The 27,300-nt window shown below is 44.7% G+C and overlaps 1 protein-coding gene across 4 annotated transcripts; it reads left to right on the top strand.

Annotated features, from left to right (window-relative positions):
• The first annotated feature begins 572 nt into the window (after positions 1 to 572).
• Positions 573 to 27,170, top strand: RNF215 (ring finger protein 215). 4 transcript variants are annotated; one of them, XM_030218291.1, is made up of 10 exons: positions 573 to 858; positions 5,202 to 5,330; positions 6,292 to 6,363; positions 9,838 to 9,923; positions 10,978 to 11,032; positions 13,740 to 13,844; positions 18,229 to 18,345; positions 18,588 to 18,725; positions 20,887 to 20,989; positions 27,104 to 27,170. In XM_030218291.1, the coding sequence occupies exons 1-10, from the start codon at positions 601 to 603 to the stop codon at positions 27,145 to 27,147; spliced, it is 1,107 nt and encodes a 368-aa protein (XP_030074151.1). In that variant the 5' UTR covers positions 573 to 600; the 3' UTR covers positions 27,148 to 27,170. The 4 variants fall into 4 exon arrangements, with proteins under 4 accessions (XP_030074151.1, XP_030074152.1, XP_030074153.1 ...); XM_030218292.1 differs by lacking the exon at positions 27,104 to 27,170 and adding an exon at positions 21,819 to 21,911; XM_030218293.1 differs by lacking the exon at positions 18,588 to 18,725.
• Positions 27,171 to 27,300: the final 130 nt, after the last annotated feature.

Here is a 27,300-nt window from a genome sequence, read left to right as displayed (position 1 = left end):
TTATGTTGATGCAAGACACGTTTACTTAGAAATCAGTTATCAAGTGGGCTCTAAAGCATTATTTAGGAGTATATCAAGCACAACACACACCTATATGCCTAGTGCCCCCCCCCCCCCCCCCCCCCCAAAAAAAAAAAAAAAAAAATGTCAGTCTAGCTAGTCCCTGGCCTGGTGCCCTCTGCGAGACTCAGGTCTGACTCTGCAGCGCCTTTTATTTCATTGTCACTGAACAGCTGTTCGGCTGCCGGGTGCAGGAAGCTCTGGCAATCTCTCCGTTATTCTGTGCCGGGACCCGCCCCCTGTGACGCGACGTTCTGTTGCTGTGGGGCGGGACCCGACACAGACTGAAAGCGGAAGTTCTCGCGGGAGGCGGCTCGCGGCCGTCACAAGAAGCAGCATAGATAGAGCGTATGCGGGGAGGATCGGATCCGACTTTTACCCGGACACCTGAACGTTCCTCCACGGTCGCCAGGGGGCGCTGCTCGGGTTCCGGCAAACTCTGCCCTGCCTTTTTTTTTTCTCTCGCTCTCTGATCTCTTCCTGTCCCGCCTGCACCAGCTGATTTGGAGCCGGGCAGTGCTGTAGAGCCCGGACCAAGCCATGGGGCGCCCCCTCCTCTGTTTCTCTCTTCTGCTGGGGCAGATCGTCTCTCTGTGTCTGGGCACGGCCGGGAAAGCCGGAGCCTGGGTGGAGGTGTTCCTGCAGGAGCCTGAACCCCATGCCACTGGGAGTCCTTACATCCTGCAAGGAGCTTTGCTGGATCCTCAGGGAAGCGATCCCGTAGGGCAAGGGAGCACGGCAGGACTAGCGAAGGAGCAGAATCCCAGCCAGCAGGAGGTGGAAGGCAGCTTAATACTGGTACGTAGCTAAGCAATGCTGTCTAGCGATCCAGCTGTGCATCCTGTTTCTTGCATTCGAAATCAGCTGTGCAGACGTGGCACTGACACCAAGGACCGAACTAGAGCAGCTTTTCGGAAACTGGTGCTGTTAAAGAAAACAATGATGATGCCTTGAACAGTCCACTGAGCATCGTTTTTAGCATATCCTCAGTACATATTCATGAGCTGTATTTGCATGCAGTAACTCACCAGGGTTGTAGTAAATGTATACGTTTTGGCTGTCCTGAGGACCAGAGTTTGGAAATGCTTTGATGATAGATTTAGAAGGGAACTAGAATAAGGAGGTGGCCATTATAGACAAAATACAAAGGACAGTAACTCATCTTTGAAAAATACATCAACGCCTGAGCTTGATGTATTTTTCAAAGATGAGTATTGATAATTACATAAGTACATAAGTAGTGCCATACTGGGAAAGACCAAAGGTCCATCTAGCCCAGCATCCTGTCACCGACAGTGGCCAATCCAGGTCAAGGGCACCTGGCACGCTCCCCAAACGTAAAAACATTCCAGACAAGTTATACCTAAAAATGCGGAATTTTTCCAAGTCCATTTAATAGCGGTCTATGGACTTGTCCTTTAGGAATCTATCTAACCCCTTTTTAAACTCCGTCAAGCTAACCGCCCGTACCACGTTCTCCGGCAACGAATTCCAGAGTCTAATTACACGTTGGGTGAAGAAAAATTTTCTCCGATTCGTTTTAAATTTACCACACTGTAGCTTCAACTCATGCCCTCTAGTCCTAGTATTTTTGGATAGCGTGAACAGTCGCTTCACATCCACCCGATCCATTCCACTCATTATTTTATACACTTCTATCATATCTCCCCTCAGCCGTCTCTTCTCCAAGCTGAAAAGCCCTAGCCTTCTCAGCCTCTCTTCGTAGGAAAGTCGTCCCATCCCCACTATCATTTTTGTCGCCCTTCGCTGTACCTTTTCCAATTCTACTATATCTTTTTTGAGATACGGAGACCAGTACTGAACACAATACTCCAGGTGCGGTCGCACCATGGAGCGATACAACGGCATTATAACATCCGCACACCTGGACTCCATACCCTTCCTAATAACACCCAACATTCTATTCGCTTTCCTAGCCGCAGCAGCACACTGAGCAGAAGGTTTCAGCGTATCATCGACGACGACACCCAGATCCCTTTCTTGATCCGTAACTCCTAACGCGGAACCTTGCAAGACGTAGCTATAATTCGGGTTCCTCTTACCCACATGCATCACTTTGCACTTGTCAACATTGAACTTCATCTGCCACTTGCACGCCCATTCTCCCAGTCTCGCAAGGTCCTCCTGTAATCGTTCACATTCCTCCTGCGACTTGACGACCCTGAATAATTTTGTGTCATCGGCGAATTTAATTACCTCACTAGTTATTCCCATCTCTAGGTCATTTATAAATACATTAAAAAGCAACGGACCCAGCACAGACCCCTGCGGGACCCCACTAACTACCCTCCTCCACTGAGAATACTGGCCACGCAATCCTACTCTCTGCTTCCTATCATTCAACCAGTTCTTAATCCATAATAATACCCTACCTCCGATTCCATGACTCTGCAATTTCTTCAGGAGTCTTTCGTGCGGCACTTTGTCAAACGCCTTCTGAAAATCCAGATATACAATATCAACCGGCTCCCCATTGTCCACATGTTTGCTTACCCCCTCAAAAAAATGCATTAGATTGGTGAGGCAAGACTTCCCTTCACTAAATCCTTGCTGACTTTGTCTCATCAGTCCATGTTTTTGTATATGCTCTGCAATTTTATTCTTAATAATAGCCTCCACCATCTTGCCCGGCACCGACGTCAGACTCACCGGTCTATAATTTCCCGGATCTCCTCTGGAACCCTTCTTAAAAATCGGAGTAACATTGGCTACCCTCCAGTCTTCCGGTACTACACTCGATTTTAGGGACAGATTGCATATTTCTAACAGTAGCTCCGCAAGTTCATTTTTTAGTTCTATTAATACTCTGGGATGAATACCATCAGGTTCCGGTGATTTACTACTCTTCAGCTTGCTGAACTGACCCATTACATCCTCCAAGGTTACAGAGAATTTGTTTAGTTTCTCCGACTCCCCCGCTTCAAATATTCTTTCCGGCACCGGTGTCCCCCCCAAATCCTCCTCGGTGAAGACCGAAGCAAAGAATTCATTTAATTTCTCCGCTACGGCTTTGTCCTCCTTGATCGCCCCTTTAACACCATTTTCGTCCAGCGGCCCAACCGACTCTTTGGCCGGTTTCCTGCTTTTAATGTATCTAAAAAAAATTTTTACTATGTATTTTTGCTTCCAACGCTAATTTCTTCTCAAAGTCCTTTTTTGCCCTCCTTATCTCCGCTTTGCATTTGGCTTGGCATTCCTTATGATCTATCCTGTTACTTTCAGTTGGTTCTCTTCTCCACTTTCTGAAGGATTGTTTTTTGGCTCTAATGATTTCCTTTATCTTACTGTTTAGCCACGCCGGCTGACGTTTAGTCTTTTTTCCCTTTTTTCTAATACGTGGAATATATTTGTCCTGAACCTCCAGGATGGTGTTTTTAAACAGCATCCACGCCTGATGCAAGTTTTTTACTCTGCGAGCTGCTCCTTTCAGTCTTTTTTTCACCATTTTTCTCATTTTGTCGTAATCACCTTTTCTATAGTTAAACGCTAGCGTACTTGATTTCCTAGTTTCACTTCCTTCAATGCCAATATCAAAACCGATCATATTATGATCACTGTTATCGAGCGGCCCTCGTATCGTTACCCCCTGCACTAGATCATGAGCACCACTAAGGACTAAGTCTAGTATTTTTCCTTCTCTTGTCAGCTCCTGAACTAGCTGTTCCATGAAGCTGTCCTTGATTTCATCAAGAAATCTTATGTCCCTTGCGTGTACAGATGTTACATTAACCCAGTCTATATGCGGGTAATTGAAATCCCCCATTATTATTGTGTTGCCCAGTTTGTTTGCGTCCCTGATTTCCTTTAACATTTCCGCATCCGTCTGTTCGTCCTGGCCAGGCGGACGGTAGTACACTCCTATCACTATCCTTTTCCCCTTTGCACATGGAATTTCAATCCACAGTGATTCCAAGGAGTGTTTTGTTTCCTGCAGAATTTTCAATCTATTTGATTCAAGGCTCTCGTTAATATACAATGCTACCCCTCCACCAATCCGATTCACCCTATCACTACGATATAATTTGTACCCCGGTATGACAGTGTCCCACTGGTTATCCTCCTTCCACCAGGTCTCAGAGATGCCTATTATATCTAATTTTTCATTTAGTGCAATATATTCCAACTCCCCCATCTTATTTCTTAGGCTCCTGGCATTCGCATATAGACATTTCAAACTATGTTTGTTGTTCCTAAGTACATCATGCTTAGTACTTGACAGTATTAATTGGCAATCTTTTGTCTGATTTTTATTGTTATTTAAAGATACCCGATCTACTACAATCTCTTTTGCAACCTCACTATCAGGATACTCTATCTTCCCTGTTATGGTGATATCTTTGAAAGATACCTTATCCCGAACCATGCTCTTTTGAGCGACTGTCGGCCTATAAAAGTGAAGAATAGTGCTAAATAAGTTTAAAAAAAGGGTGGATAAAGTGTACCGATGAAGAAAGGTGTGCAGGAACCATTGCCATTCAGTAATCTTGGTAATGTGCACAACTGAGGACACTAAGAGGGTTGGATTTGAGAATTTAAGAACTGAGGGACTGTGGGAGCAAACATAATATTTTAATGCGAGTTGTTTGAAGCTCCACAGTGATTATACAGGGAAGGAAGCCATTGTGATTGTTTCAGCAAGATAATGATGGCAGCATACAGTGTTGTCCAGCAGTTGGCAGCTGGATGCTCAGAAACTTTATCAGGACAATAAATTTAATGCCTTATTATGCAATAAGAAACCTAGGAAAAGAAGCATCTATTCTGGAACAAAGGATCTTCTAAGGAAATATTTCTTTATGGAAAGGGTGGTGGAAATGACTGCATCTGGATTCAAGAAAGCGTGGTTTAAGCACTGATGATCTGTAAGGGAGAGGAAAGGAAATTAAAGCTTAGTAGTTTGTAGAGATGACAGACTGAAAAGGTCACATGGTCTTATCTGCTGTCTTTTTCTATATCTATGTCTAGAGAGAGCCCACATGGGCTGAGATGTGTTGGCAGTACCCTGGTTATGATGCTGAACCAGATCTGTCTGAAGCCCGGTTTTGCCTGTATACAAATCGCAGTTACGCCTTCTGACAGGTGTGCAAGAGAGCCATAGCCTCACAGGTCTTCCTTTTCAGGTGGGAGACTCGGAGCCAGAGGTGGAGGAAGAAGACAGCTGGATTGGGGTGTTCCTGGTAGGAGAGGAGCAAGGGGAGATCCAGCGGGGCAGCAAGGAGGAGTCCTTCACTGCAGCTGTCGTGAGCAAGGTGAGCCAAATTCTGGATGCTGAACTCTTCTTCCCTCAACGTGTAATTAAACTCTGGAATTCATTGCCAGAGAATGTGATAAAGGCAGTTAGCTTAGCGGGGTTTAAAAAAGGTCTGGACTGCTTCCTAAAGGAAAAGTCCATGGGCCATTATTAAAATGGACTTGGGAAAATCCACTGCTTATTTTTGGGATAAGCAACATAAAATGTATTGAACTCTTTTGGGATCTTGCCAGATATTTGTGACCTGGATTGGCCACTGTTGGAAACAGGATGCTGGGCTTGATGGACCTTTTGGTCTGTCCCAGTGTGGCAGTACTTATGTACTCTTTTTTTTTTTTTTTAACGTTTTCATCCCTCCATCTTCTCACTTTATTAGATTAAATTTTCAGTCAGTCCAACCAGAGCAATAATGAGAGAAGAATTTGCATGTCATTGATGCCAAAACCAAAATGATAGTAAACAAAATTTATTGCCACCAGTAAGTTTCCTGCTTGTACTTTTCCATTCTTGCTATTGAATGAAACTGCCAGTATATCACCTCTGTCACTCTTGATCACATCTTTCCCCCATCCCTCTCTTTTAGGAGGTTACGGTAACTTCAGCCATGGCTCAGGGTAACAGCATTTGCCTGGACCCTAGAGCAGAGGTTCTAAATCTAGTCCTTGGGGAAACGGCCAGCCGCTCAGGTTTTCAGAATACCCACAATGAATATGCATGAGAGAAATTTGCATACACTACCTCCATTGTATGCAGATCTATGTCATGCATATTCCTTATGGATATCCTGAAAACCTGAGACTGGCTAGTTGTGTCCTGAGGACTGGGTTGACGGAGATGTGCCGCTGGGTGATTATCGCAGGCAAACCATTGTGTGCTCTGTGCTATGTCGTGCTCCTCCTGAATACATGTCATTTTCTAAAACCTTTCTCTCTCTCTCTTTCTGTTCCTGGTCCCCGCAGATGAAGCGAGCTCTCGTCTTGGGAGCGTCAGCCTTGCTTATTCTTGCACTGAATCAAAACGCAATCAGAGAGGTAAGAAATCTCCTGGTATCGCCACTTCCAGGGTCTGTTCTCTCCCTGTGTCACTGTGCTAGTGCTTTTACGTGATTGGCACCACTCATAGGTGTTTTATGCACCCAAGAGCCAGGCGCTGTTCTTTAACATATGGGCCAAAATTGGTTAGTACTTAAGTATGAGGGAGGGTGTAAACACAGACAGGTCAAGGGCGTGTCTCTTAGATAGGCAGTTAGGCGCCAACAGTCATGGCTTCCGTTGACTTGGCGTAACTGGTGGGTCCTACCTTTAGGTGTGCCAATGCTGATTTACGCTAATATTCTATAATGGCATAGTCACTATCATAGTAGATGACGGCAGAGAAAGACATGTACGGTTCATCCAGTCTGCCCAACAAGATAAACTCATATGTGCTACTTTATGTGTATACCTGACCTTGATTTGTATCTGCCATTTTCAGGGCACAGACCGTAGAAGTCTGCCCAGCACTAGCCCCGCCTCCCAATCTCCGCTAAGCTTCTGAGGATCCATTCCTTCTGAACAGGATTCCTTTATGTTTATCCCACGCATTTTTGAATTCCATTACCGTTTTCATCTCCACCACCTCCCGTGGGAGGGCTTTCCAAGTAGCCACCACTCAAAATACTTCCTGATATTTTTCTTGAGTCTGCCCCCCCCCCCCCCTTCTCTGCATCTTGGCACTGAGAAGCCATTGTAGAATTGATGCTAAGCGCATGGCATTGGGGCACCTAAATTTTGGTACCAATTTGTGTAAAGTCATAAAGAGTGTCGCTGGTTTCCCTTGTTCTCAGACTAAAACTTAAGATTCTGAGCCGACTAGGGACAGAGAAAGTATTTGCATATAATATATGTAAATCACTTGTACCACAGAAAGGAGGTATATCAAATCCATGATCCTTTACCGTGTACTTTCTGACCACTAGACCAGAGGTCCGCAACCCTGCCTGGTTTTCAGGATTTCCCCAATAAGTATGCGTGAGATCTATTTGTGTGTAATGAAGCAGTGAATGCAAATAGATCTCGTAGGTATTCATTGTGGGAATCCTGAAAATCAGGCCTGGTTGTGGACATCGAGGGCTGGATTTGAGGACGCTGCTCAATTATGACTTTCTCTGTCACTTTACCCTCCCTCCTAGTTTAGAAGTGTTTGTTTTTCAAGAATTTTTAACACTCTGCTTTTCTTCTTCTATAGTTGCTCTGTGGAACTCTCTGCCTTCTGCAGTGAGATTGGAAACTTTATATTTGCTTTTTAGAAAGAAGTTGAATTGATATTGGGCTTAATACTGTATCATATCGATAACTGATTTGATGCTAAGTTTAACACTGAATTGTTATTTTGTTTTCTATTGTAACAAAGAGAGGGAACCAAGTACACAAAAAAAATATAGCACAAATTTTACTTTGGCTGAGGTTTTGGTGTTGATAATTTTGTTATAAAATGTTAAAATGTAACTGGGAATGGCTTTGTATTAAGAAGGTGTTCTGTGACAGCAGAGACCTTCGGAGAATTGGCTTTGTCTACTGGGAATGATTGGCTGTGTTTATGTTATATTGTATATGTGATAAAGCTCCTGGTTAAAAATAAAAAAAAACAAAAGGGAGCACAGTTCTTTCATTAAAATATCCTTTAATAATAGACTTTGATTGAAGAGAGGCCCGACACGGGCCGTGTTTCGGTGCTACCGCACCTGCGTCAGGGGTCAAACCAATGACAAGGGAGGCTTCAACAAACTCATTTCAAAAGGCTGATTCTTTCCAAAGAATGGTGATATATTCCCTGCAAATGGAACGCAGTACAAAGCGCACACACGCACACCAACAGTGTTAATCTCAATAGAGTCTGTGGTAGCCTTTTATCAACCTGGGACCCCCTCCTCACGGCACTGTTTTCTCTTAAACAACTAGAGTGATTCCAAGCTATGAAAACAGGTAAATATCACTTTTCTATGTTTTAATCTCTTTATTAAGATGCAGACACATTCACAACATACAAGTACAGACTTCTACACGGTAACATATAATTTTTCAGTTCTTTTACATTCCTCCTCCCACTCGCATACTGTGTTATAACCAGTGCCAAATTCTGAAGGAGGCCTGTGTTCTTATGACCTCCTTCGCAAACCTAAATTCCCAAGCCCCTCATCTCCCTCCCCCCTTAACCTTTTTATTATTAGTATTTATTACATTTGTATCCCACATTATCCCACCTCTTTGCAGGCTCAATGTGGCTTACAATTCGTCATGGATACTGGAGATAGAAGAGAATGTACATTTGGTTTTACAGAGGGTTATGGGTTACATGGTGGTAAGATACACGAGAGTGTTAAAGCAAAAGGCATTAAACGACATGTCTGGATATATTAAGGATAGTACAGTTACACGTGTTGATCTTTATGATATATCTTGTCGAAGAGATAAGTTTTCAATAATTTACGGAAATTGGTCAATTCATAAACCGTTTTCAGGTCACGTGGCAACGCGTTGCAGAATTGCGTGCTCATACAGGGAAAGGTAGATGCGTGCATTAATTTGTATTTCAGACCTTTACACTTTACACTTTTTCCCATCTGTATCAACTCTTTTGTCCTTGCAAGGTAAATATGACTTTAAAAAGTACTTGAGAAGAGTCTTAAATTTCTGTCTTACAGGGCAACAGCAGCCTATAAGTTGTGCCCTATCAGATCGACTCTACACTTGTCTCTAGATTGTACACCTGTCTTTTAGATTGTAAGCTCCTTTGAGCAGGGACTGTCCTTCCATGTTAAAATTGTACAGCGCTGCGTAACCCTAGTAGCGCTTTAGAAATGTTAAGTAGTAGTAGTAATTAACACTGTTGGTGTGTGTGCGCTTTGTACTGCGTTCCATTTGCAGGGAATATATCACCATTCTTTGGAAAGAATCAGCCTTTTGAAATGAGTTTGTTGAAGCCTCCCTTGTCATTGGTTTGACCCCTGACTCAGGTGCGGTAGCACCGAAACACGGCCCGTGTCAGGCCTCTCTTCAATCAAAGTCTATTATTAAAGGATATTTTAATGAAAGAACTGTGTTCCCTTTTGTTTTTAAAGGCCCTTTGTGCTATTTTGTTTTGTAAACCATGGCGAACCCGTGAGGGAAGACAGCAGTATACAAACAACATATTGATACTGACCCCTGCCAGTCTTAGATATGTATCCTGAAGGATTCCAGGGACTTTAATGGCTGTGAGACAGCAAGGTCTTTGCACATCTGTAACCTTTCCCTTTCTCCATAGACATCACCCAAACTTAAAAACACGGCTGATAGAACGACACAATATTAGAATATTCGTATCTATTTGGTCCAGGAGGAGACATGGATTTAGTTTAAATAAGTATTGGAAGTTGTGCACCCAGGATGGTGCATAGCCCTGGCTGGAAAGTCCTCTGCTGTGTGTTAATCCCCGAGCCTGGTTCTTCCTGTTCTGCTGTACTGTTGTCTTTTCTCTCCTTTCAGCTCGATGTGTCGCAGGTTCTTTCCAAACCTGTTGTTGTGATCCAGACCTCGGAAAACGTCACCAAGCTGCTGAGTGCTCTGTTACGGTGAGAGGCTGAGGGATTGGAGGCTGCTTCCTAGGCAAGGGGTAGAATAGATTGCCCTGACACTGAGCAAGGGGAGGGGGGGCGGATACAGAATAATAGAATATTCTACAGGCTCAGGTAGACCTTTGCAGTGAATTAGGGGTCCCATGCTGCTTTTGAGTTAAATAAGGGGGTTCACAAACTCCACACTGGGAGTGGATTTGAGCCTTTACCCTTAAACTGTTTTGAAGTGCCTGCCAAAGGTGAAGCCTTGTTCTTATGCTGACACCACGGTGCCTTCCAGAGAGCAGGTTATTGGCTGTGCACACGGGAAAATGTACGTGATTGATCTTCGCACAATGTTGTGCTGCCTGGAAATGGGTGTAGGCAGTTGGCACACAGGGAACTTGTAGAACATTTTCAGTGGGAAAATTGCCCCATCCAGTTTCTGTTTGAAAATGACCTACAAGCTATGTGTACCTGGCCACCACTACTATTACTGCTACTACTATGTATCATTTCAATAGCGCTACTAGACGTACGCAGCGCTGTACACTTGAACATGAAGAGACAGTCCCTGCTCGACAGAGCTTACAATCTAATTAGGACAGACCAACAGGACAAATAAGAGAGAAGGGAATTACTAAGGTGGGGGAATGATAAAATACCGGTACTGAACAAGTGAGTAAGGGTTAGGAGTTAAAAGCAGCCTCAAAAAGCTGGGCTTTTAGCCTAAATTTGAAGACGGCCAGAGATGGAGCTTGACGTACTGGCTCAGGAAGTCTATTCCAGGCATATGGTACAGCAAGGTAAAAGGAACAAAGTCTGGAGTTAGCGGTGGAGGAGAAGGGTGCAAATAAGAGAGATTTACCCAGTGAATGGAGATCCGGGGGGTGGAGTGGAGAGGAGCTGCAGAGTGAATGCACTTATAGGTCAATAAAAGGAGTTTGAATTGTATGCCACACTAGTTTATTCAAAATTAACCTGCTTATATCCTGTTTTCCTTGAAACCCTTTTCTAGCATAATAGATTTATGATTTCAGGATATCTAATTAATCCCAACTTTCCCTGCCAGGGGCCTGCGGGCAACAGCAAAGATGACTTACCATACTGTGCTGCTAGAAAACCTGGTATGTAACCGCTGGGCACCTGAAGGTAGGACAGCCGAAGGGGGTGGGCTGATGTGCTGTGTGGGGTCACAGTGATGGTCTCCTGCCATTTTTTAGGTGGTGGTTGAATATATTTGGGTCTGCCAGAACGGTTTGGGGCAGCGGAAGCACTGGGATTTCTACTACCCTGAAAAGGATTGCATATTCCCATAAAGTACTTAATTACTCTGACCTTGTATTTGCTCGTGACTGCTTTACACAGTCTGAGAACTAACAAGCTACATGATCAGTAAGACACCCAGGATTAAGTGGATATAATAATGTAGTCTTTATTAAAACATTTTACCCAAAGTAGTACAGGCAATTAGGCGGTCATCTCTGGAACATGATGGGACAACGGTTCACACAGCAGGTGCAGTCTGTCCTCTCTCTTCAGCCTTCTGCCCTGATACCCTTCAGACTGCCCTTTTTTATACCCTTCTGACTCTATTCATCCCAGTGGACCCTAGCTTTCTCACCAGAACTCTTTGGCCCTTATCAGTTGATAAGAATGACTTCACATGTTCCCAAGCCTTCCTCTAGCCCCCCCCCCCCCCCCCTTTGGATGATCTCATCCTACTTGCACCTGACCTACTGCTATCTTCCACTAGCCAAAACATCTTCGCTCATGACTTCTTGCAGGTGCCAGTTCCCTTATTGTTTACAGAGCAGATATCCCCCCTCCCTCTATCTGCTCCCAATTACCTCATTTCAGCTTTTGCTGCAGTGAAATGTATCTGTGTCAGAGATGATCTTTGATTTTTACAGGCCTAGTTCTTAGCCTGAGCCGTTGGCCTGTATTTCACTGAGAGCAAGTGACAGCATATTTCTACATGGTGAAACAGAAGCTTCTGATGTACTAGGAATACATTTGATTCACCATGAGTGTTGCAACCTTGTGTCCTGTGCTGTGGTGTCCTAAGAATAGCCATACTGGGTCAGACCAGTGGTCCATCTAGTCCAGTATCCTGCTCCCAACGGTGGCCAATCCAAGTCACAAATACATGGCAGAAACCCAAATAGTAGCAACATTCTATGCTACCAATCCCAGGGGCAGCAGTGGTTTCCCCTTATCTATCTCACTAACAAACTATGTGTCTAACTTGTGACGTACTATTTGAATTGGGGGGGGGGGGGGGGGGGGGGTTGCATATGTGTGCCTGTATACCAGGGGTTTTCAACCCAGTCCTCGGGACACACCTAGCCAGTTGGGTTTTCAGGATACCTACAATGAATATGCATGATGAGATAAATTTGCATGCACTACCTCCATTGTATGCAAATCTGTCTCATTCATATTCGTTGTGGGTCACTGCTTAGTTGTGCCCTGAAGACTGAGTTGAGAACCCGTGCTCTCTCTGCTAAGGGAGTGCATGCACACACTTTGTGTGGGTTTTTGTGGCCTGGACTGACCACTGTTGCAAATAGGATACTGGGTTTGATGGACCTTAGGTCTGTCCCAGTACTTGGTCATCTACAGTTTGTATCACTTGCAGATGATCTGTATGTGCTCATTGTATTGTTTAGATCAGCCATTCCCAACCTAGTCCCACTGGGGTTTCAGGATATCCACAATGAATATTCATGAGTTAGATTTGCATGCAATTGAGGCTGTGCATACAAATCTATTTAATGCATATTCATTGTGGATCTCCTGTAAACCCAATAGGACTAGGTGTACCCTGAGGACTGGGTTGGAAATGGCCTGGTTTAGATGGTGCATACATTCACTCTGGATTGACGGGACGTTCACGCATGTTTTGCCAGTTAGTGGGACGTACACACGTGTTTTCTTCTGTTTTTAGATGGGCTACACGTGCACCCTTTCTAAAGGCTGGATGGGATGTTTAGTTGGGCCACACAAGTAGATGTTACAGGTACCTTCTTGTAGCGTGACTAGATTATGAAAGACTTGAAGTGATTCAGAGGAAGGTAACCAAAATGGTGTGGGGTCTGTGCCAGAAGACATAAGAAAAGAGACTTGAAGACTTTAGAGGAGAGGAAAGACAAGGGAGATATGATACAGACGTTTTAGATACTTGAAAGTTATTAATAAGCTGGGAAAGCGGAAGAACTAGAGGATCGGGAAATATTATAATGGTGGTGGATGCCTGGAACACATCCAAAGCAAAACAATGACATAAAGGTGTCTATGGGCAGAGGAGTAGCCTAACGCTTAGAGCAGCAGGCTAGGAACAGAACGTCCAGGTTCAGATTCCATAGTGGCTTCTTGTGGCCGTGGGCTAGCCACCTATCCCTCCATTGCCTTGGGATGGCTGGTGGTGATATTGGTAACCTCGCCCTGCTAGGGCTGCCATGGAAAGCCATCATGCTTGTGGCGGCTGCTGTAAGTCCTTTTCAGTTTGGTGCATGGGGTACAATCCTGAACAAAGGTACAGAGCGGCAGGTACGACTCTAGCCTCCTTGCCGGGCCGACTAGATGGACCATGCTAATCTTATCTGCCATCTGTTGCTATGTTAGTAGATTTCAGCTTGCTTGTGCCACTTCATGATTTTGTGTGTGTTTCATTATTTGAGTTTGTGCTGACTGTTGTATTGCTTGTGTATGGTGTGTAAGTTGCTGTGATTGTGTATTGAGTTACTGTTACTGTAGAGGTTGAATACATATATTGCATTGCACTTTGGTTAATGGAAATTCTTTGGGGGGGGGGGGTTACATTGCTTTCAGGGAGTAACACTTACATTGTGGTCGACGTGTGGACGGTCCAGGAGTGGGCTGTATGGAGAATGGCAGGGCGTGATCTGTACAGGAGAGACCAGCTCACAAGTACAGGTATGCAGGTGCTTTATTGTAAAGAACTCTTGAAGTCTACCGACTAATCACTTAAATTAAGGGGAACAGTATCCAAAGGTGGTTAATAAGATAGTAGCACTAACAGGCAGATGATCAAAAGCCCCGCGCTGTTCCAAACAGCGCTCTAAAATAGCGCTGGAACAGCGCAGGGCGCTATTAGACCTATGATCAGAGATAATGCATGCAAATTTAAGCAGCGCAATTATCTCTGCTCATGGGGTAGAAGTGCGGGAGAATTGTACCTGAGCATGCGCTCAGCACAATCCTCCCACACTTGTTCGACAGGTCTGGGCTGGAGACCAATGAAAAGAGAAGGACGCCCATCTTTAAATCGGAAGATGGACGTCCTCAACTGCCCTGTTGCAGGGACGGCCAAATTTCAAGGGGGTGTCGGAGGTATAGCGACGGGGCAGTTGAGGATGTCCAAAATTTGGACATTTCTGCAATGGGCAGTTAAGGACGTCCAAAATTGGATGTTTCTATGAGAAAGACGTCTTTCTCATAGAAACATCCAATTTTGGATGTCCTTAACTGCCCATTGCCGAAACGTCCAAAATTTGGACGTTCCTCAACTGCCCTCGCTGGCAGGTTTGCTGTAGTGGGGGAATGCAAATGCATGCTGGACAGGGCTCACCATTCCTCCCCAATGATCTGCAAACCCTAACGCCAGCTCCGAGCTGGCGTAGGGTTTGTTGCGGCCAGCGACCCAATCTTTGGCATGCTGGACGCTGATCATTGGGGGTGAATGCGTTAAGCACTGATTAGCATGCATTTGCATGCTACTTGCGCTAAGAGCCCTCGAACGCGTTGTTTCACGCGCTCGAGGGCTCTGATCATGGGGCGGGTAGCAAACGCCGGCGATAGTATGGCGCTAACAGCCTCTAGCGCCGGCATTTGCTTTTGATCATCTGCCTGTAAATGTATAGTGCCACTGGATATTTCTTTTCACCGCCTCAACTCTATCCAGATCATGTTGGGGCAGGTGAAGCTGGAGGTTATCTGGTTAATGGGGATATCAAGTCCACTAACTTGATTGTAGGGACTGTGCCCTGAAAAAGACAGGTACAGATCAAGATAAGGTATACACAAAAAAAGTGGCACATTTCTTGGGCAGACTGGATGGACCGTGCAGGTCTTTTTCTGCCGTCATCTACCATGTATGTTACTATGTATTTATCTAGATAAAATGCTGCGCTAACTTTATCCGGTTAGGTCAGGGGTGGGCAACCACGGTCCTCGACAGCCACAACCCAGCCGGGTTTTCAGGATTTCCACAATGAAAACATGCATTAGATTGATTTGCATGTACTGCTTCCATTGTGTGGAAATCCTAAAAACCTGACTGGGTTGTGGCCCTCGAGGACCGTAGTTGCCCACCCCGGATCGTTTAGCGGTTTGAATAGTGCTGCTAACCGAATAGCACTGCTCTTCAGCCTGAATCTAGATATTTGGTGCCAGTCGGTATCGGGTTACAAACATCAAATATCTGCATGACATTTTAACCATGGCGACTAGCACTTAAAAAACAAACAAACAAACCCCCCCCCCCCCCCCCACTGATTTCCGCAGTTGTTATTTGAATATTTTTACTGCTGTAATTGTCTATTGCTTATGTGTGATTTATTCTTACTGTACACCGCTTTGAGTACTTCCAAAAAGGTGGTAGATAAATATAAATAAATCCAAATAACTAAATTATAAAGATGGATAAAGCCATTAATCCCTGGCTTTATTAATCATTGAACTTGATAACCATATATATCCCTTTTTTACGTTAGGATAGATGATGTTTTAGTGATGAGGGCTGTGGTTTTTAAAATTCATCCAGTTCCAATTTGGGCATCACTTTGATTGATTTTATATAGTACTAGGAAAAAATGCCCGTTTCTGAGCGCAATGAAACGGGCGCTAGCAAGGGGCCCCCTCCCTCCGTCCCTCCGAGCTACTTGCCTTGTTCGCTGTGGAGTTTCCGTTTCGGCCCTCATCGAGTGTCATAGCTCCGCCCTCGACATCATGACGTTTTTACGCGAGGGCGGTGCAGACACTCCAGTGCACACCGGATATCTCGGGCGCCTCAACTTCCGTTGAGGCTTCAGAACGTTGGGGTTGCCTTTTATATAGAGAGATGATGTTGCCAATTATCTGGATGTCCAGTTATCCGGACCATTTCAGCCAGAGTGGGAAAATGTCCACCCTCATCACCCATTGTCTCGTTTCCCTCGCCTGTGGCCTATTATCCACCCCTCTTGCAAATCTATCATGTAGAACAGTACAGTACCTTCCCAGCCAATCATCCTCGCAGTCCACTGCAGGCAATGACGTAAACAGGAGCGGGGATGCGGCAGAGAAAAGCTTTGCCCCTTCAGCTTGCGGGGACGCGGCAGCGAAAAGCTTTGCCCCTTCAGCTTGCGGGGACACGGCAGCGAAAAGCTTTGCCCCTTCAGCTTGTGGGGACGTGGCAATGAAAAGCTTTGCCCCTTCAGCTTGCGGGGACGCGGCAGAGAAAAGCTTTGCCCCTTCAGCTTGCGGGGACGTGGCAGAGAAAAGCCCCGCTCTTTCAGACTCGCACAATGAGAGCAGGGACACAGCAATGTTAAAAATGGCATCAAAGCGAAAAAAGCACGTGTCATTAAAGGACAAAATTGACATCGTGGAGAAATTAAGAAAGGAAGTGTGGGGGAAAAATTGGGCAGAAGAATATGGTTTAGGATATTCATCAGATCATAACAGATGATGAAATCGTGGCATTGGTACAGGTAAAGGAACACGAAGAATCAGAAACTGATGATGATCACCAGGTTAATGCTGATGTGGGACCGACACATGCAGAAGCCTTTGAAAGTTTGCTCGTTTTAAAAAGCAGTATCTCCAATTATCCGGATTTATGATTATCTGGACCACCACCATCCCTTTGCAGAGGATAGTCCAGATAATCGGATTCGTACTGTACAGCCTACAAGCTAATATGGATATGGTCTGGGTCTTGCATTTGATAAAAGGGGGATGATCTTTCTGTGATTTTTACATATTATAGTGGAGTCGTAAAGAGGCAGCAATCTGCAATTGCCCAATCCACAAACAAAGCAGAGCAGATAGAGAAAACGTTTATTATTCAGAGAGCCCAACATGTTTTGCCTTTATAAAAGCGGCAAAACTATTGGAGACTTAAAAAGCTCTTTTAGTTAAATTTGTAAGCAAAACACTTCCTCCTTGATCAGTTTTCATATTATATACAGGTACTTATTTTGTACCTGAGACAATGGAGGGTTAAATGACGCCTTCTCAGGTCACTGCAGTAACCGTGAGGGTTTGGAAAGCCCCAGCCAAGAAGTTTACTGTGAACTTAAAAACCAAAGCATGAGGCCACAACCAAAGCAGTTCACATCTCTCTCTGTCCCTAGTGGACTCACAATCCAAGTTTTGTACCTGGGGCAATGTAGGTTTAAGTGACCTGACCCAGACAGTCAGCACCAATACTTATCTGGATAATGGTGACATTCTGTGACTCGATAGATATCTGGAAAGTGGTGTCGAATATTGCTGCTTTCTGGGCAATCAGCTCTGCCCAGGCTCTGGGTGGTCTGCAATGAATTTTGATGGTATTATCCGGAGAATGCTGCTGAAGATCAGTGACCAGTCCCAGTCAGCAGCATTTTTCCAGGGAGCAGGTGCTTTTAGCCGGATAAATGCTTTTAAAATTCCAGGCCTGTTAATCGGTGTTTCCTGGAATTTCATTTATTAAAATCAAATGGAAGACATCTTGTGTATTGATATTGCTTTAGGTCAAGCGCTCTTAAAACTTACTGGTCTGTAGGGAGTGGGTTTGGCAAAGGGAAAATTAGATCAGTTTTGTGTTTATAATCTGTAGGTTAAAGAGAGCTGTACTTATTTTTAAGAGCAAGTGGGTTTGGGTTCAGGGGAACAATAGATTGTACCATATGATTCAAAGCCACCAAACGAGTGGATAAATCTCAGGACACTTGAACTCTGTGTGCCGAGTTCCTTTACCAAGCAAGCCAATGCTTCTGTTGTACTTGAAGGGCCAGTGCGGGCAGTAGGCAAGTAGGACACCCATCCTGAGCGCCTCATCACCCTTTTCAGCCAGTCTGACTCTGCAAACTCACAGGTCTGAAAAGGAAGAGAGACACAAAGCACTGTGGTCCCCCACCAACACCCAAGAGATCTGCCTTATCTGCTTGTTTCTTTATATAAGAAAGGGGCTGGTGGTAGTGTTATAGTGATATGCAGTCAAGATATTAAAGAATTGCTGAAGAGGCTGTGGAATGGCAGCGTGAGAGGGAATTTTTGTCAGTATGATGCATTAATTCCTAACACCGGCTGATCTCTCATGTCCTCTCTGCAGAAGTACCTGCAGCAGCTCTGGAATACCATCCTGCTTGTTGCTCTGATCTTATGCACAGGACTCGTGGTTCAGGCACAGCGGCAGTCCCGACATCACCAGCCAGGAGAGGACCCTGAGGTGAGCATTTTCCCCTTTGTATCTCCTATGATCGGGGGGGGGGGGGGGGGGTTGTATCCAGCGTGATTGCCTTTGGCTCCGATGCCACATGGGGCCTTTTACACTTGCCCAGAGTGGAAAGAGATACAGCTTGCTCTGGGGTTTTGGGGCTGCGTCCTGAGCTTCCGCGCATGTTTCACTCCAGCCCTGCCTCGGAGTGCTCTGCTGCAGAAAGGACTCACGTGTCTCCTCTGAATCCGCAGCTGAACCTGAAGCAACACATCCTGCAGAGACTTTCTGCCCTCAAGACCCGAAGGTACCATCCGAGCAAACACCGCAAGAGCCAGTCTCCTGAGATTGAGACCTGTGCTGTCTGCTTGGATCAGTTTCACAGAAATCAGGTACAGGCCCCAGGAGAATAAATAAAAAGAAACCTTTTTGTAACAGGGGAGGTGATAGGAGTGGGGGTAATGTTTAACCCTTTCCTCGGGTGTAGTATTGTGTTCTGGGAAAGTTTATAACTCCTCATACAAAGGAAGAAGTTGTGCTGGGACATAGCAGCCAAAAGTTTATTGAAAAAGTTTCTCTGTAGCCTGCGTTTCCAGGTATCATCTGTCCCATACATAAGAAACAGACCTGGCTACATAGTTTTAACTGTATACATCATTAGTTATCCAAATATGTTTTACAATTTTAATACTCGGTAAATAAAGCCACGTCTGTGGTTGATATATTCATCATCTTCCAGAGCTTATCTTGACATTCTCTGTGCAGAAGCATTAAAATAATAAGGGCCCGATGCACAAAATTATCGAGCTTTAGACCAGTTGTAGCCGGTCTGATGCAAGTGTAATGCACAAAGAGGTTTTCCATAGCTATAATGTGTACCATTAGCTACCGAAAACCCTATGCAAATGCATTGCAACAAGCTCATTAGTATTAGAGTGCCTACTTTTACCGTGCAAAATTTTACGGCAGGTCTGTTATTATGGGGAGCAGCCTGCTTCCCATGGTAGGTACTTGGGACCCTCACCGTCCCGGCCGCCCCCGCACCCTCAAGCAGCAAATCCCCGGTGGTCTGGTGGACCCTGAATCCCCTCAGCAAAAATCTTCCTGGTGGTCTAGTGACACCCTTCCCTGCCCTGCGTAAAATGATTGTGCCCAGCCCCTTGCCTGGTGCATTCTGGGATGCAGTGAGTGGGGCTAAGCACCATATAAGGAGTTTTTCTCCTTGTATGGTGCTTAGCTCCGCCTAGTGCATCCCAGAATGCACTAGGCAGGGGCTGGGCGCTGCCATTTTGAGAAGGCGGGCCCAGAGGCAGGAGGGAAGAGCTCCTGCCCTCCTGCCTCCCTCATTTTAAGGTACAGGGGAAGGGGAGGGGATCACTAGACCACAAGGGAGATTTTGCTTGGGTGGTGGGAGGAGGTGAGGGGGTCGGGGTCCACTGGACCACCGGGGATGTGTTGCTTGGGGGTGTGGGGGGGGGGTCAGGGTCCTCGACCACCAGGGAAAGGTTTGGGGGGGGGGGGGTCTGTGCACTGTCAAATGCATTTGACAGCTCGAGTCACAAACTGTGACCAATGCACAAAGGGGATCCATGCATCACATTTGCATGCGATCCCCTTTGTGCATTGGTCGCTGTTTGCAAGTCGATACGTTTTACCAAGGCACCCATATTTAATGGGTGCCTTTGTGCATCAGCCCCTAAGTTCCTGTTGTATTCTGAACATACACAGCAGTTTCATTCACTTTGCACAAAAACTTAATTTTTTATTTTGTTTTTGTTACATTTGTACCCCGCGCTTTCCCACTCATGGCAGGCTCAATGCAGCTTACATATTGTATACAGGTACTTATTTGTACCTGGGGCAATGGAGGGTTAAGTGACTTGGCCAGAGTCACAAGGAGCTGCCTGTGCCTGAAGTGGGAATCGAACTCAGTTCCTCAGTTCCCCAGCACCAAAGTCCACCACCCTAACCACTAGGCCAGCTTCCCACTATTTCAGAAGCTGTGAGATAGTTGTGTCCATCAACCAGCAGATGGAGACAGAAAACTGAGCTGAGATGTATCTCTCTTGGTATGTAGTCCAGCTCCTCAGTATTTTTTATTTCAAGCAGGTGGATGGACACATATAATCAGCCTCTGGTTCTGAGTGCTTTGCTCCTGGTCCAGTTGGTCAGCTGGTCCTCAGTGTGGGACAGGAGATAGCTGTGAAATGTAATGTCATGGTGGGATTTTGATCTGATGAAGGGGATATAATTCCTGAAAGCTAATCAAGAATTATAACAATTAATAAAGAGGTGTCAACTTATATTTCCGTGTTTTACCCGGCTAGCACATTGTTATCTGAGGTATAAGTGAGAGAGGATAGTTCTGTGGTCGTAGAGCCTCATTTGATTCTACTTCACCCCCTCCCTCCCCCCCAAAACCAGGCTGGGTATAAATCGTTCACTGCACAATTCCTCATTCTGCATTTTCTGAATATGTTAACAGTATCCTGCCACCAGCTGCAGCTGAAGGCTGATTTAGGGACATAAGCACTTTTCCTTTCTTTTCAATAGTGTCTACGGGTGCTGCCGTGTTTGCACGAGTTTCACCGGGACTGTGTGGATCCCTGGCTCCTGTTGCAGCACACCTGCCCTCTATGCAAATACAACATCCTAGGTAAGCCAGCCAGTGCAGGGGTTGCCCGATGGCACAGAATTATTAAGCACCTCTCACGTGCGGTTTTGTCATCTCCACTGTTCTGTTTGCTTTGAACTGTGTGTGGAGGCCTGTTCTGTTCTTTTTTTTTGGCTTGAGTGCTGTGGCACCATCATGTGGAAAGTCTTTGGTTCAGTTTTGGGCTGAGTGGCTGGAGATGTTCTGAAGGCTGTGTTCACAACCCATAGGAGTGAGAAGTTGTGTAAACTGTGAGGGAGCCGGACTGTATGGCCTGCAATAATCCGACAAGAGAATGTTTGGGGGGTGGGGGGAGGAGGAGGAGTCAATTTAAAACCGGGGGAAACATTGCAAATGCATGCTCAAGGTGCCAGATCCCAGCAGGAGAGAAATGCTTTAGAAAAAAAAAAAGAATTTACCAGAATGTGTATATACCTTCCTGTTTTATTTTGCCACATTTTCCCACCTATTTGCAGGCTCAATGTGGCTTACAATATGTTATAACGATAATCGTATTAATGGAATAAGAATTTCAGAATATTGTTACAAATAAGGTGCAGAAGAATATCACGTAGGATTAGAAGTAGATAAAGCATAACATAATGAGATCAGGCCAATATATAATATTCAGTAATGAAGGTGTAATTAAAATGAACAAATTAGAAGGGTTCCAAGTAGTTGTATCTGGTGTAGTAGAGGAATCAGTTCGTTATGGAGGATCCTTATTATACGTTTTTCTGAACAGGTACAATTTTTACTTCAGTACAATTCGTTCAAAGTTCTTATCTAATTCAGGTTTAAGAGGGATGGTCATCTTTGCATCTCCTTGCAGGAAACGTCTGTGGCGAGAGCTAATCCTGGGAGACCCCAGCTGAGGGATCAGTCTGCACTCCAAAGCAAGAGGGAAGAGGGGTCAGGAGAGGAGCTGCCATGTTATACACTGCACTCTACCAGCTGTCTAACAGCTCTGAGACTGGGGGGGGGGGGGGGGGGGGGTGAGGGGGGTGGGGACTGCTCAGTGGAATACAGAAGGAAAACGAGCAATGCCAGTGAAGCTGGCGGACAGGGACCAACAATTCGCGTATTGTTACACTGCTCTGTGCGGGCAAGGAGTAGTGGGAAAGTCTAGAGCTGTCTTGTTCTGTAGCTGTGCGTCTCCGTCCTTCAGAAAGGAAGGTTCAGACTAGACTAGAATGTGTTATTGAGCTGGTGCCTATGAATGTGTGTGCATGTGTACAAAAGTATCTATAATTATAAGTATTGTAACTCCAACTGTGTGAGAGAAGGGGGCGGTCATTTCCCCCCTTCCCCCACCCCACGCACAAGTAAATGTGCACAGCTCCCTCTCAGTGGACATTAGATCATTACTCCAGTATTAAATGTGCCCTTATCTACCCAGAGGGTGAAAATAGGCGCTGTTCTGGTGCTGAACCCAGTGAGCAAGACAGTGCTTTGAAGGGGTTACAAAACAGTAAGGGAGGGTGAAAAAGGGGTCAAGGCCAGAATCTGCTGTCAGTGCTCAGCTTCTCCCTCACATATGCACTCTGGAACTGGCAGCAGGGATGAGGAAAGGCATGAACTTTAGCTACCACATAGCTTTAGGCTCTGTCTCCCCTTCTTCCATTCGCTATCTCTGTGGATAACACTCTCATCCTCCTTGTCTCATCACTTTATAACCTTGGGGGTCATCTTTGACTCCTCTCTCTTTCTCTGCACATAGCCAACAGACTGCTAAAACCTGTTGTTTCTTTCTTTATAACATCGCCAAACTTCGTCCCTTCCTTTCTGAGCACACCATCAAAACCCTTATCCACACTCTTATCACCTCTCGCTTAGAGTACTGCAACTTGCTTCTCACAGGTCTCCCACTAAGCCATCTCTCTCCCCTTCAGTCTGTTCAAAACTCTGGTGCATGATTTATATTCTGCCAGTGTCGCTATACTTATATTAGCCCTCTCCTCAAGCCACTTCTTTGGCTCCCTATACAGTTCAAACTCCTCTTATTGACTTACAAGTGCTTTCACTCTGCAGCTCCTCAGTACCTCTCCACTCTTATCTCTCCCTACACTCCTCTCCGGGAACTGTTCACTGGGTAAATCTCTCTTACCTGTACCCTTCTCCTCCACTGCCAACTCCAGTCTCCGTTTCCTTTTATGTTGGCGCACCATGGGCCAGATTCTATATAAGGCACCTAAAAAATCCATGTGGCAAACATTTCCGCTTAAGCATATTCTATAAGTGGCACCTAGATTTAGGCGCAGTATATAGAATGTTTATTTGTTATCCCAGTGCTTAAAACTACGCACCTCCCTTTACACCCACAAAAACATAGCGTAAATCCCCATGCGTAGATTTGCGCACACTGTGCCATATTCTATACGTGTGTAAATTTGGACATGCCTACTGAACGTCCATTTCCCCACCCATAGCTACGCCCCTTTTGAACTGCGTGCATTAGAATTTAGGCGCAGTTCATTATAGAATACGCTTAGCAAGTTGTGCGCATAAATTCTAATTATTGACAATTAGTACTCATTATTGCTTGCTAAGTGCTGTTATCAATACTGATTAGCTTGTTAAGCTAATTAAGTTACACGTGTTGTTAATAGAATACGCCTGGATTTCGGCATGGATCTCTAGGTGCGCAATATAGAATCCAGGGGCATACATCTGGAATAGACTTCCTAAATCAGTACATGAAGCTCCAGCTAAAAGGCCACCATTTTGAGGCTGCTTTTAATTCCTAACTCCACTTGTTCAGCACCCATGTCTGTTTTATAATTCCCTTATTTGTCCTGTCTTGATTAAATTGTAAGCTCTGTACAAAAAGGGGGTGGGAAAACGGGAAGGTCATGGGTGGATCAGGGCGTTCCTAGAATTTACGCTTATAATTATAAAATAAGGGGGATCTGTGCCTAATTTAGATGTGAGGTTTGCACTGCGTTTCAGTTGGTGCAAATGACCACACCTAAAGTTAGATGCAATTCCCGGGCTTAAGTGCTATTCTATAAACCGTGCCTAACTTTAAGCGTGTTGTATAGAATAGCATTTTTCAGCGCTGTTCTGTCTTTTTGTTTTTTTAGGTGCCATATATACTACTACTACTTATCATTTCTGTAGTGCTACAAGGCATACGCAGCGCTGTACACCATACACAAAAAGACAGTCCCTGCTCAATGAGCTTACAATCTAGATAAGGCAGGTAAACAGAACAATTAAGGGTAAGGGAATAAAGAGGTGAGGATAAACGGACAGGGCAAGTGAGTTAGGAGTCAAAAGCAGTGGTAAAGAGGTGGTCTTTGAGTTATAGAATCTAGTCCTATATGGATAAGTGCTCTATTTGCCAATTTTCCACAGTACTAGCCAGAAAATGATTATAGACTGGGGCAGAGTGAGGGTATTCTGCCTAACTGTGGATAATTGGCAATATTCCGCCACTAGCCACATAGCTATGCATGTAAATTTAGATCAGCACAAAGGCCGTCGCCTTAAACTGCACGGCTATACAGAGAGCAACTGAATCCTGCCATGGTCACCACCTTCCACATATGTTCAGCACCACTGAACATACCAAATCGATTTTTAAACACCACAGCCAGCGTTAAAAAAAAAAAAAAACCTTTCTGATTGCATCACTTGAATGTTGACCCATTAACTTTTCACATTTCTTCAGTTTCAGTGAAATTACTGAGGAGGTTTTCTGAAACATTAGTTCACTCTAGTCACAGATGCCACTGGGTGCCAGAAGCCATAATTTGGAAAAACTTGAGAAGTTGTAGCACTGAGCAGAGGAGTGGCCTAGTGGTTAGAGCACCAGTCTTGACATCCAGTGGTGGCCGGTTCAAATCCCGCTGCTGCTCCTTGTCACTTAACCCTCCATTGCCTCAGGTACAAACTTAATTGTGAGCCCTCCTGGGACAGAGAAATATCCAGAGGACCTGAATGTAACTCACCTTGAGCTACTACTGAAAAAGGTGTGAGCAAAATCCAAATAAATAAATAGTGAAATGAGTTTTCTGTACAGAAATAGCAATATTATTTTGGCATGAATCTCTACTATGTTAGAAAACGGAAGAGTACACGCCTCTCATTGCTTAATGACTACCATAATTTATAACAGATCAGTCAGTGTTCACCCAGGAGAACAAAAGCATCTGAGCTACATGCCCGGGGCAACTGACTGGTTTATAGACTATAAATAAAATAGGTGACAGAGTCCTCAAGGGGGGCTAATTATCTTCTGGAAACCATGATCTAGGAGGAGAGACAAAGGCTTGTGCAGGAGTCTGATTTTTTTTAAAGCCTGTGTTTAAGAGTGGAGTTGTAGTGCTGTGAGAGCGAGATCTGCAGTGGCGTGTTAGCACTTTTGCCGGTGATTTAATAGCGGCAGTAAAGATAATGCTTCCCCAGATTCTTTGTGAATCTTCTTAAAGCTCAGAGAAATGAAGGATATTTTTTCCTGCTGTGGACAGTTTGACAAGACAGACAAGTGACCCGAATTCCCTATTTATCCCAAGTAAACAAGATTATTCCTGTTGGATGTAGCATTAAAAATCACCACAGTAGTTATAAAGTGTGTTGGCCATGGAGGCACTGTGGGGCAGGTGAAGGACTTTTACAGTTTGTAATGCTCTAGCAAACCTGTCTAAATAAACTATAGATATCAAAAGTCATGCACAGGCGTGACTTCTAAGTGGACAGTATGACTAGACAAAGGTGCAATATTTAGTAATAGAAGCGACTGGATTGACTGGATGAATAGGCCAACTACTTTTCCTTGAAGCTGGCCAAGAAATCATGCCCAACATTCACAAGTTTTGATTGGGTGATAAGTTCTAAGTGATTCTTAATTGGATGGCCTTATAGACAAGTGGCCAATTTGGGACTTTTTGGATCTAATGCATCAAGGGAAATGGGATGTGATTTGATATACTGTCTTTCTGTATTTATAATCAAAGTGGTTTAAATATTGTACAGAGCCAGGGGTAGGCAACTCCGGTCCTTGAGAGCTGCAGGCTGGTCAGGTTTTCAGGATATCCACAATGAATATGCAGGAGATAGATTTGCATACCATGGAGGCAGTGCTTGCAAATCTGCACTATCTCCCGCATATTCATTGTGGATATCCTGAAAACCTGACCTGCCTGCGGCTCTCGAGGACTGGAGTTGCCTACCCCTGGTATAGAGGTACTTATATTTTACCTGGGACAATGGAGGATTAAGTGACTTGCCCAAGAGTCACAGGAAGCTGCAGAGCGAATTAAACCTGGTTCCCCTGGTTCTCAGGCCAATGCATTAGCCATTAGGCTAATCCTCCAAGACATTGATATATACCTATGGACAAGTGGACTAAGTTAAAACCCAACAAATTTTGCGGATTTTTGCATGTGACTGAACAGGCTGTTCCCATCAGCCACATGGACAACTGGGCTAACCACCTCGAGTGTTAAAAATGGGTCAGCCCACTTGTCCACAGATGAATAAAAAAGTGGAGTCAATCAGCAAAATGAGAACCAAGATGATTCTTTATTTTCCTTCTCAATCAGCAGTAGTAAATAAAGAAAGACCCGACACAACTGTGTTTCGGCCTAAGTATATGCCTGCGTCAGGGGTAGCAAAATGTCTTGCTTAGTAATTGGTAAAATGTGCGAATAAAATACTGGGTCTAGGCACCCTTACTTATTTTGAAATAACGTCAATGATGCACTGCGAGTCAACTCATTATAATGCAGTTCAACACAATGTGTCTCGCTGTGCATCATTGACGTTATTTCAAAATAAGTAAGGGTGCCTAGACCCAGTATTTTATTCGCACATTTTACCAATTACTAAGCAAGACATTTTGCTATCCCTGATGCAGGCTTATACTTAGGCCGAAACACAGCCGTGTCGAGTCTTTGTTTACTACTGCTGATTGGAAAGGAAAAGAGAGAATTATGTGGTTCTTTGCTGATTGACTCCACATTTTTGCTCATCTGCGGTTTATTCCATCTGTGGAGGTTTTTCCTTGTCTGTAAGACCATCCAATTTATGCTAAAACAAAAACAGTCTGCTGTGTTGATGCTGGTTAGGTCTGTGACCCGTTATCAATGTTTGTTTTTTCTTTTGTCTTTATAGGACATAACAATGAAAATGTTTTTAATGAAACAGTTCTAGCTTAAGGTTGCACTTGCCTTTAAAATGGTATTTATTGAATTAATTAAAGAAATAAGAATTAACACAGGGTGTGTCATATTGACATAGCTCTAGCAGGTGCATATCTTTAGAAACGCTTGTTCAACCCGCTTCGGAGGGACTTTTTTGTTCATCATGGA

This window comes from Microcaecilia unicolor, chromosome 11 (assembly GCF_901765095.1).
Source record: "Microcaecilia unicolor chromosome 11, aMicUni1.1, whole genome shotgun sequence".
Taxonomy (NCBI): Eukaryota; Metazoa; Chordata; class Amphibia; order Gymnophiona; family Siphonopidae; genus Microcaecilia; species Microcaecilia unicolor.
The sequence above is the reverse complement of the archived record's forward strand: the minus strand, read 5'-3'. Positions and strand labels throughout refer to the sequence as shown.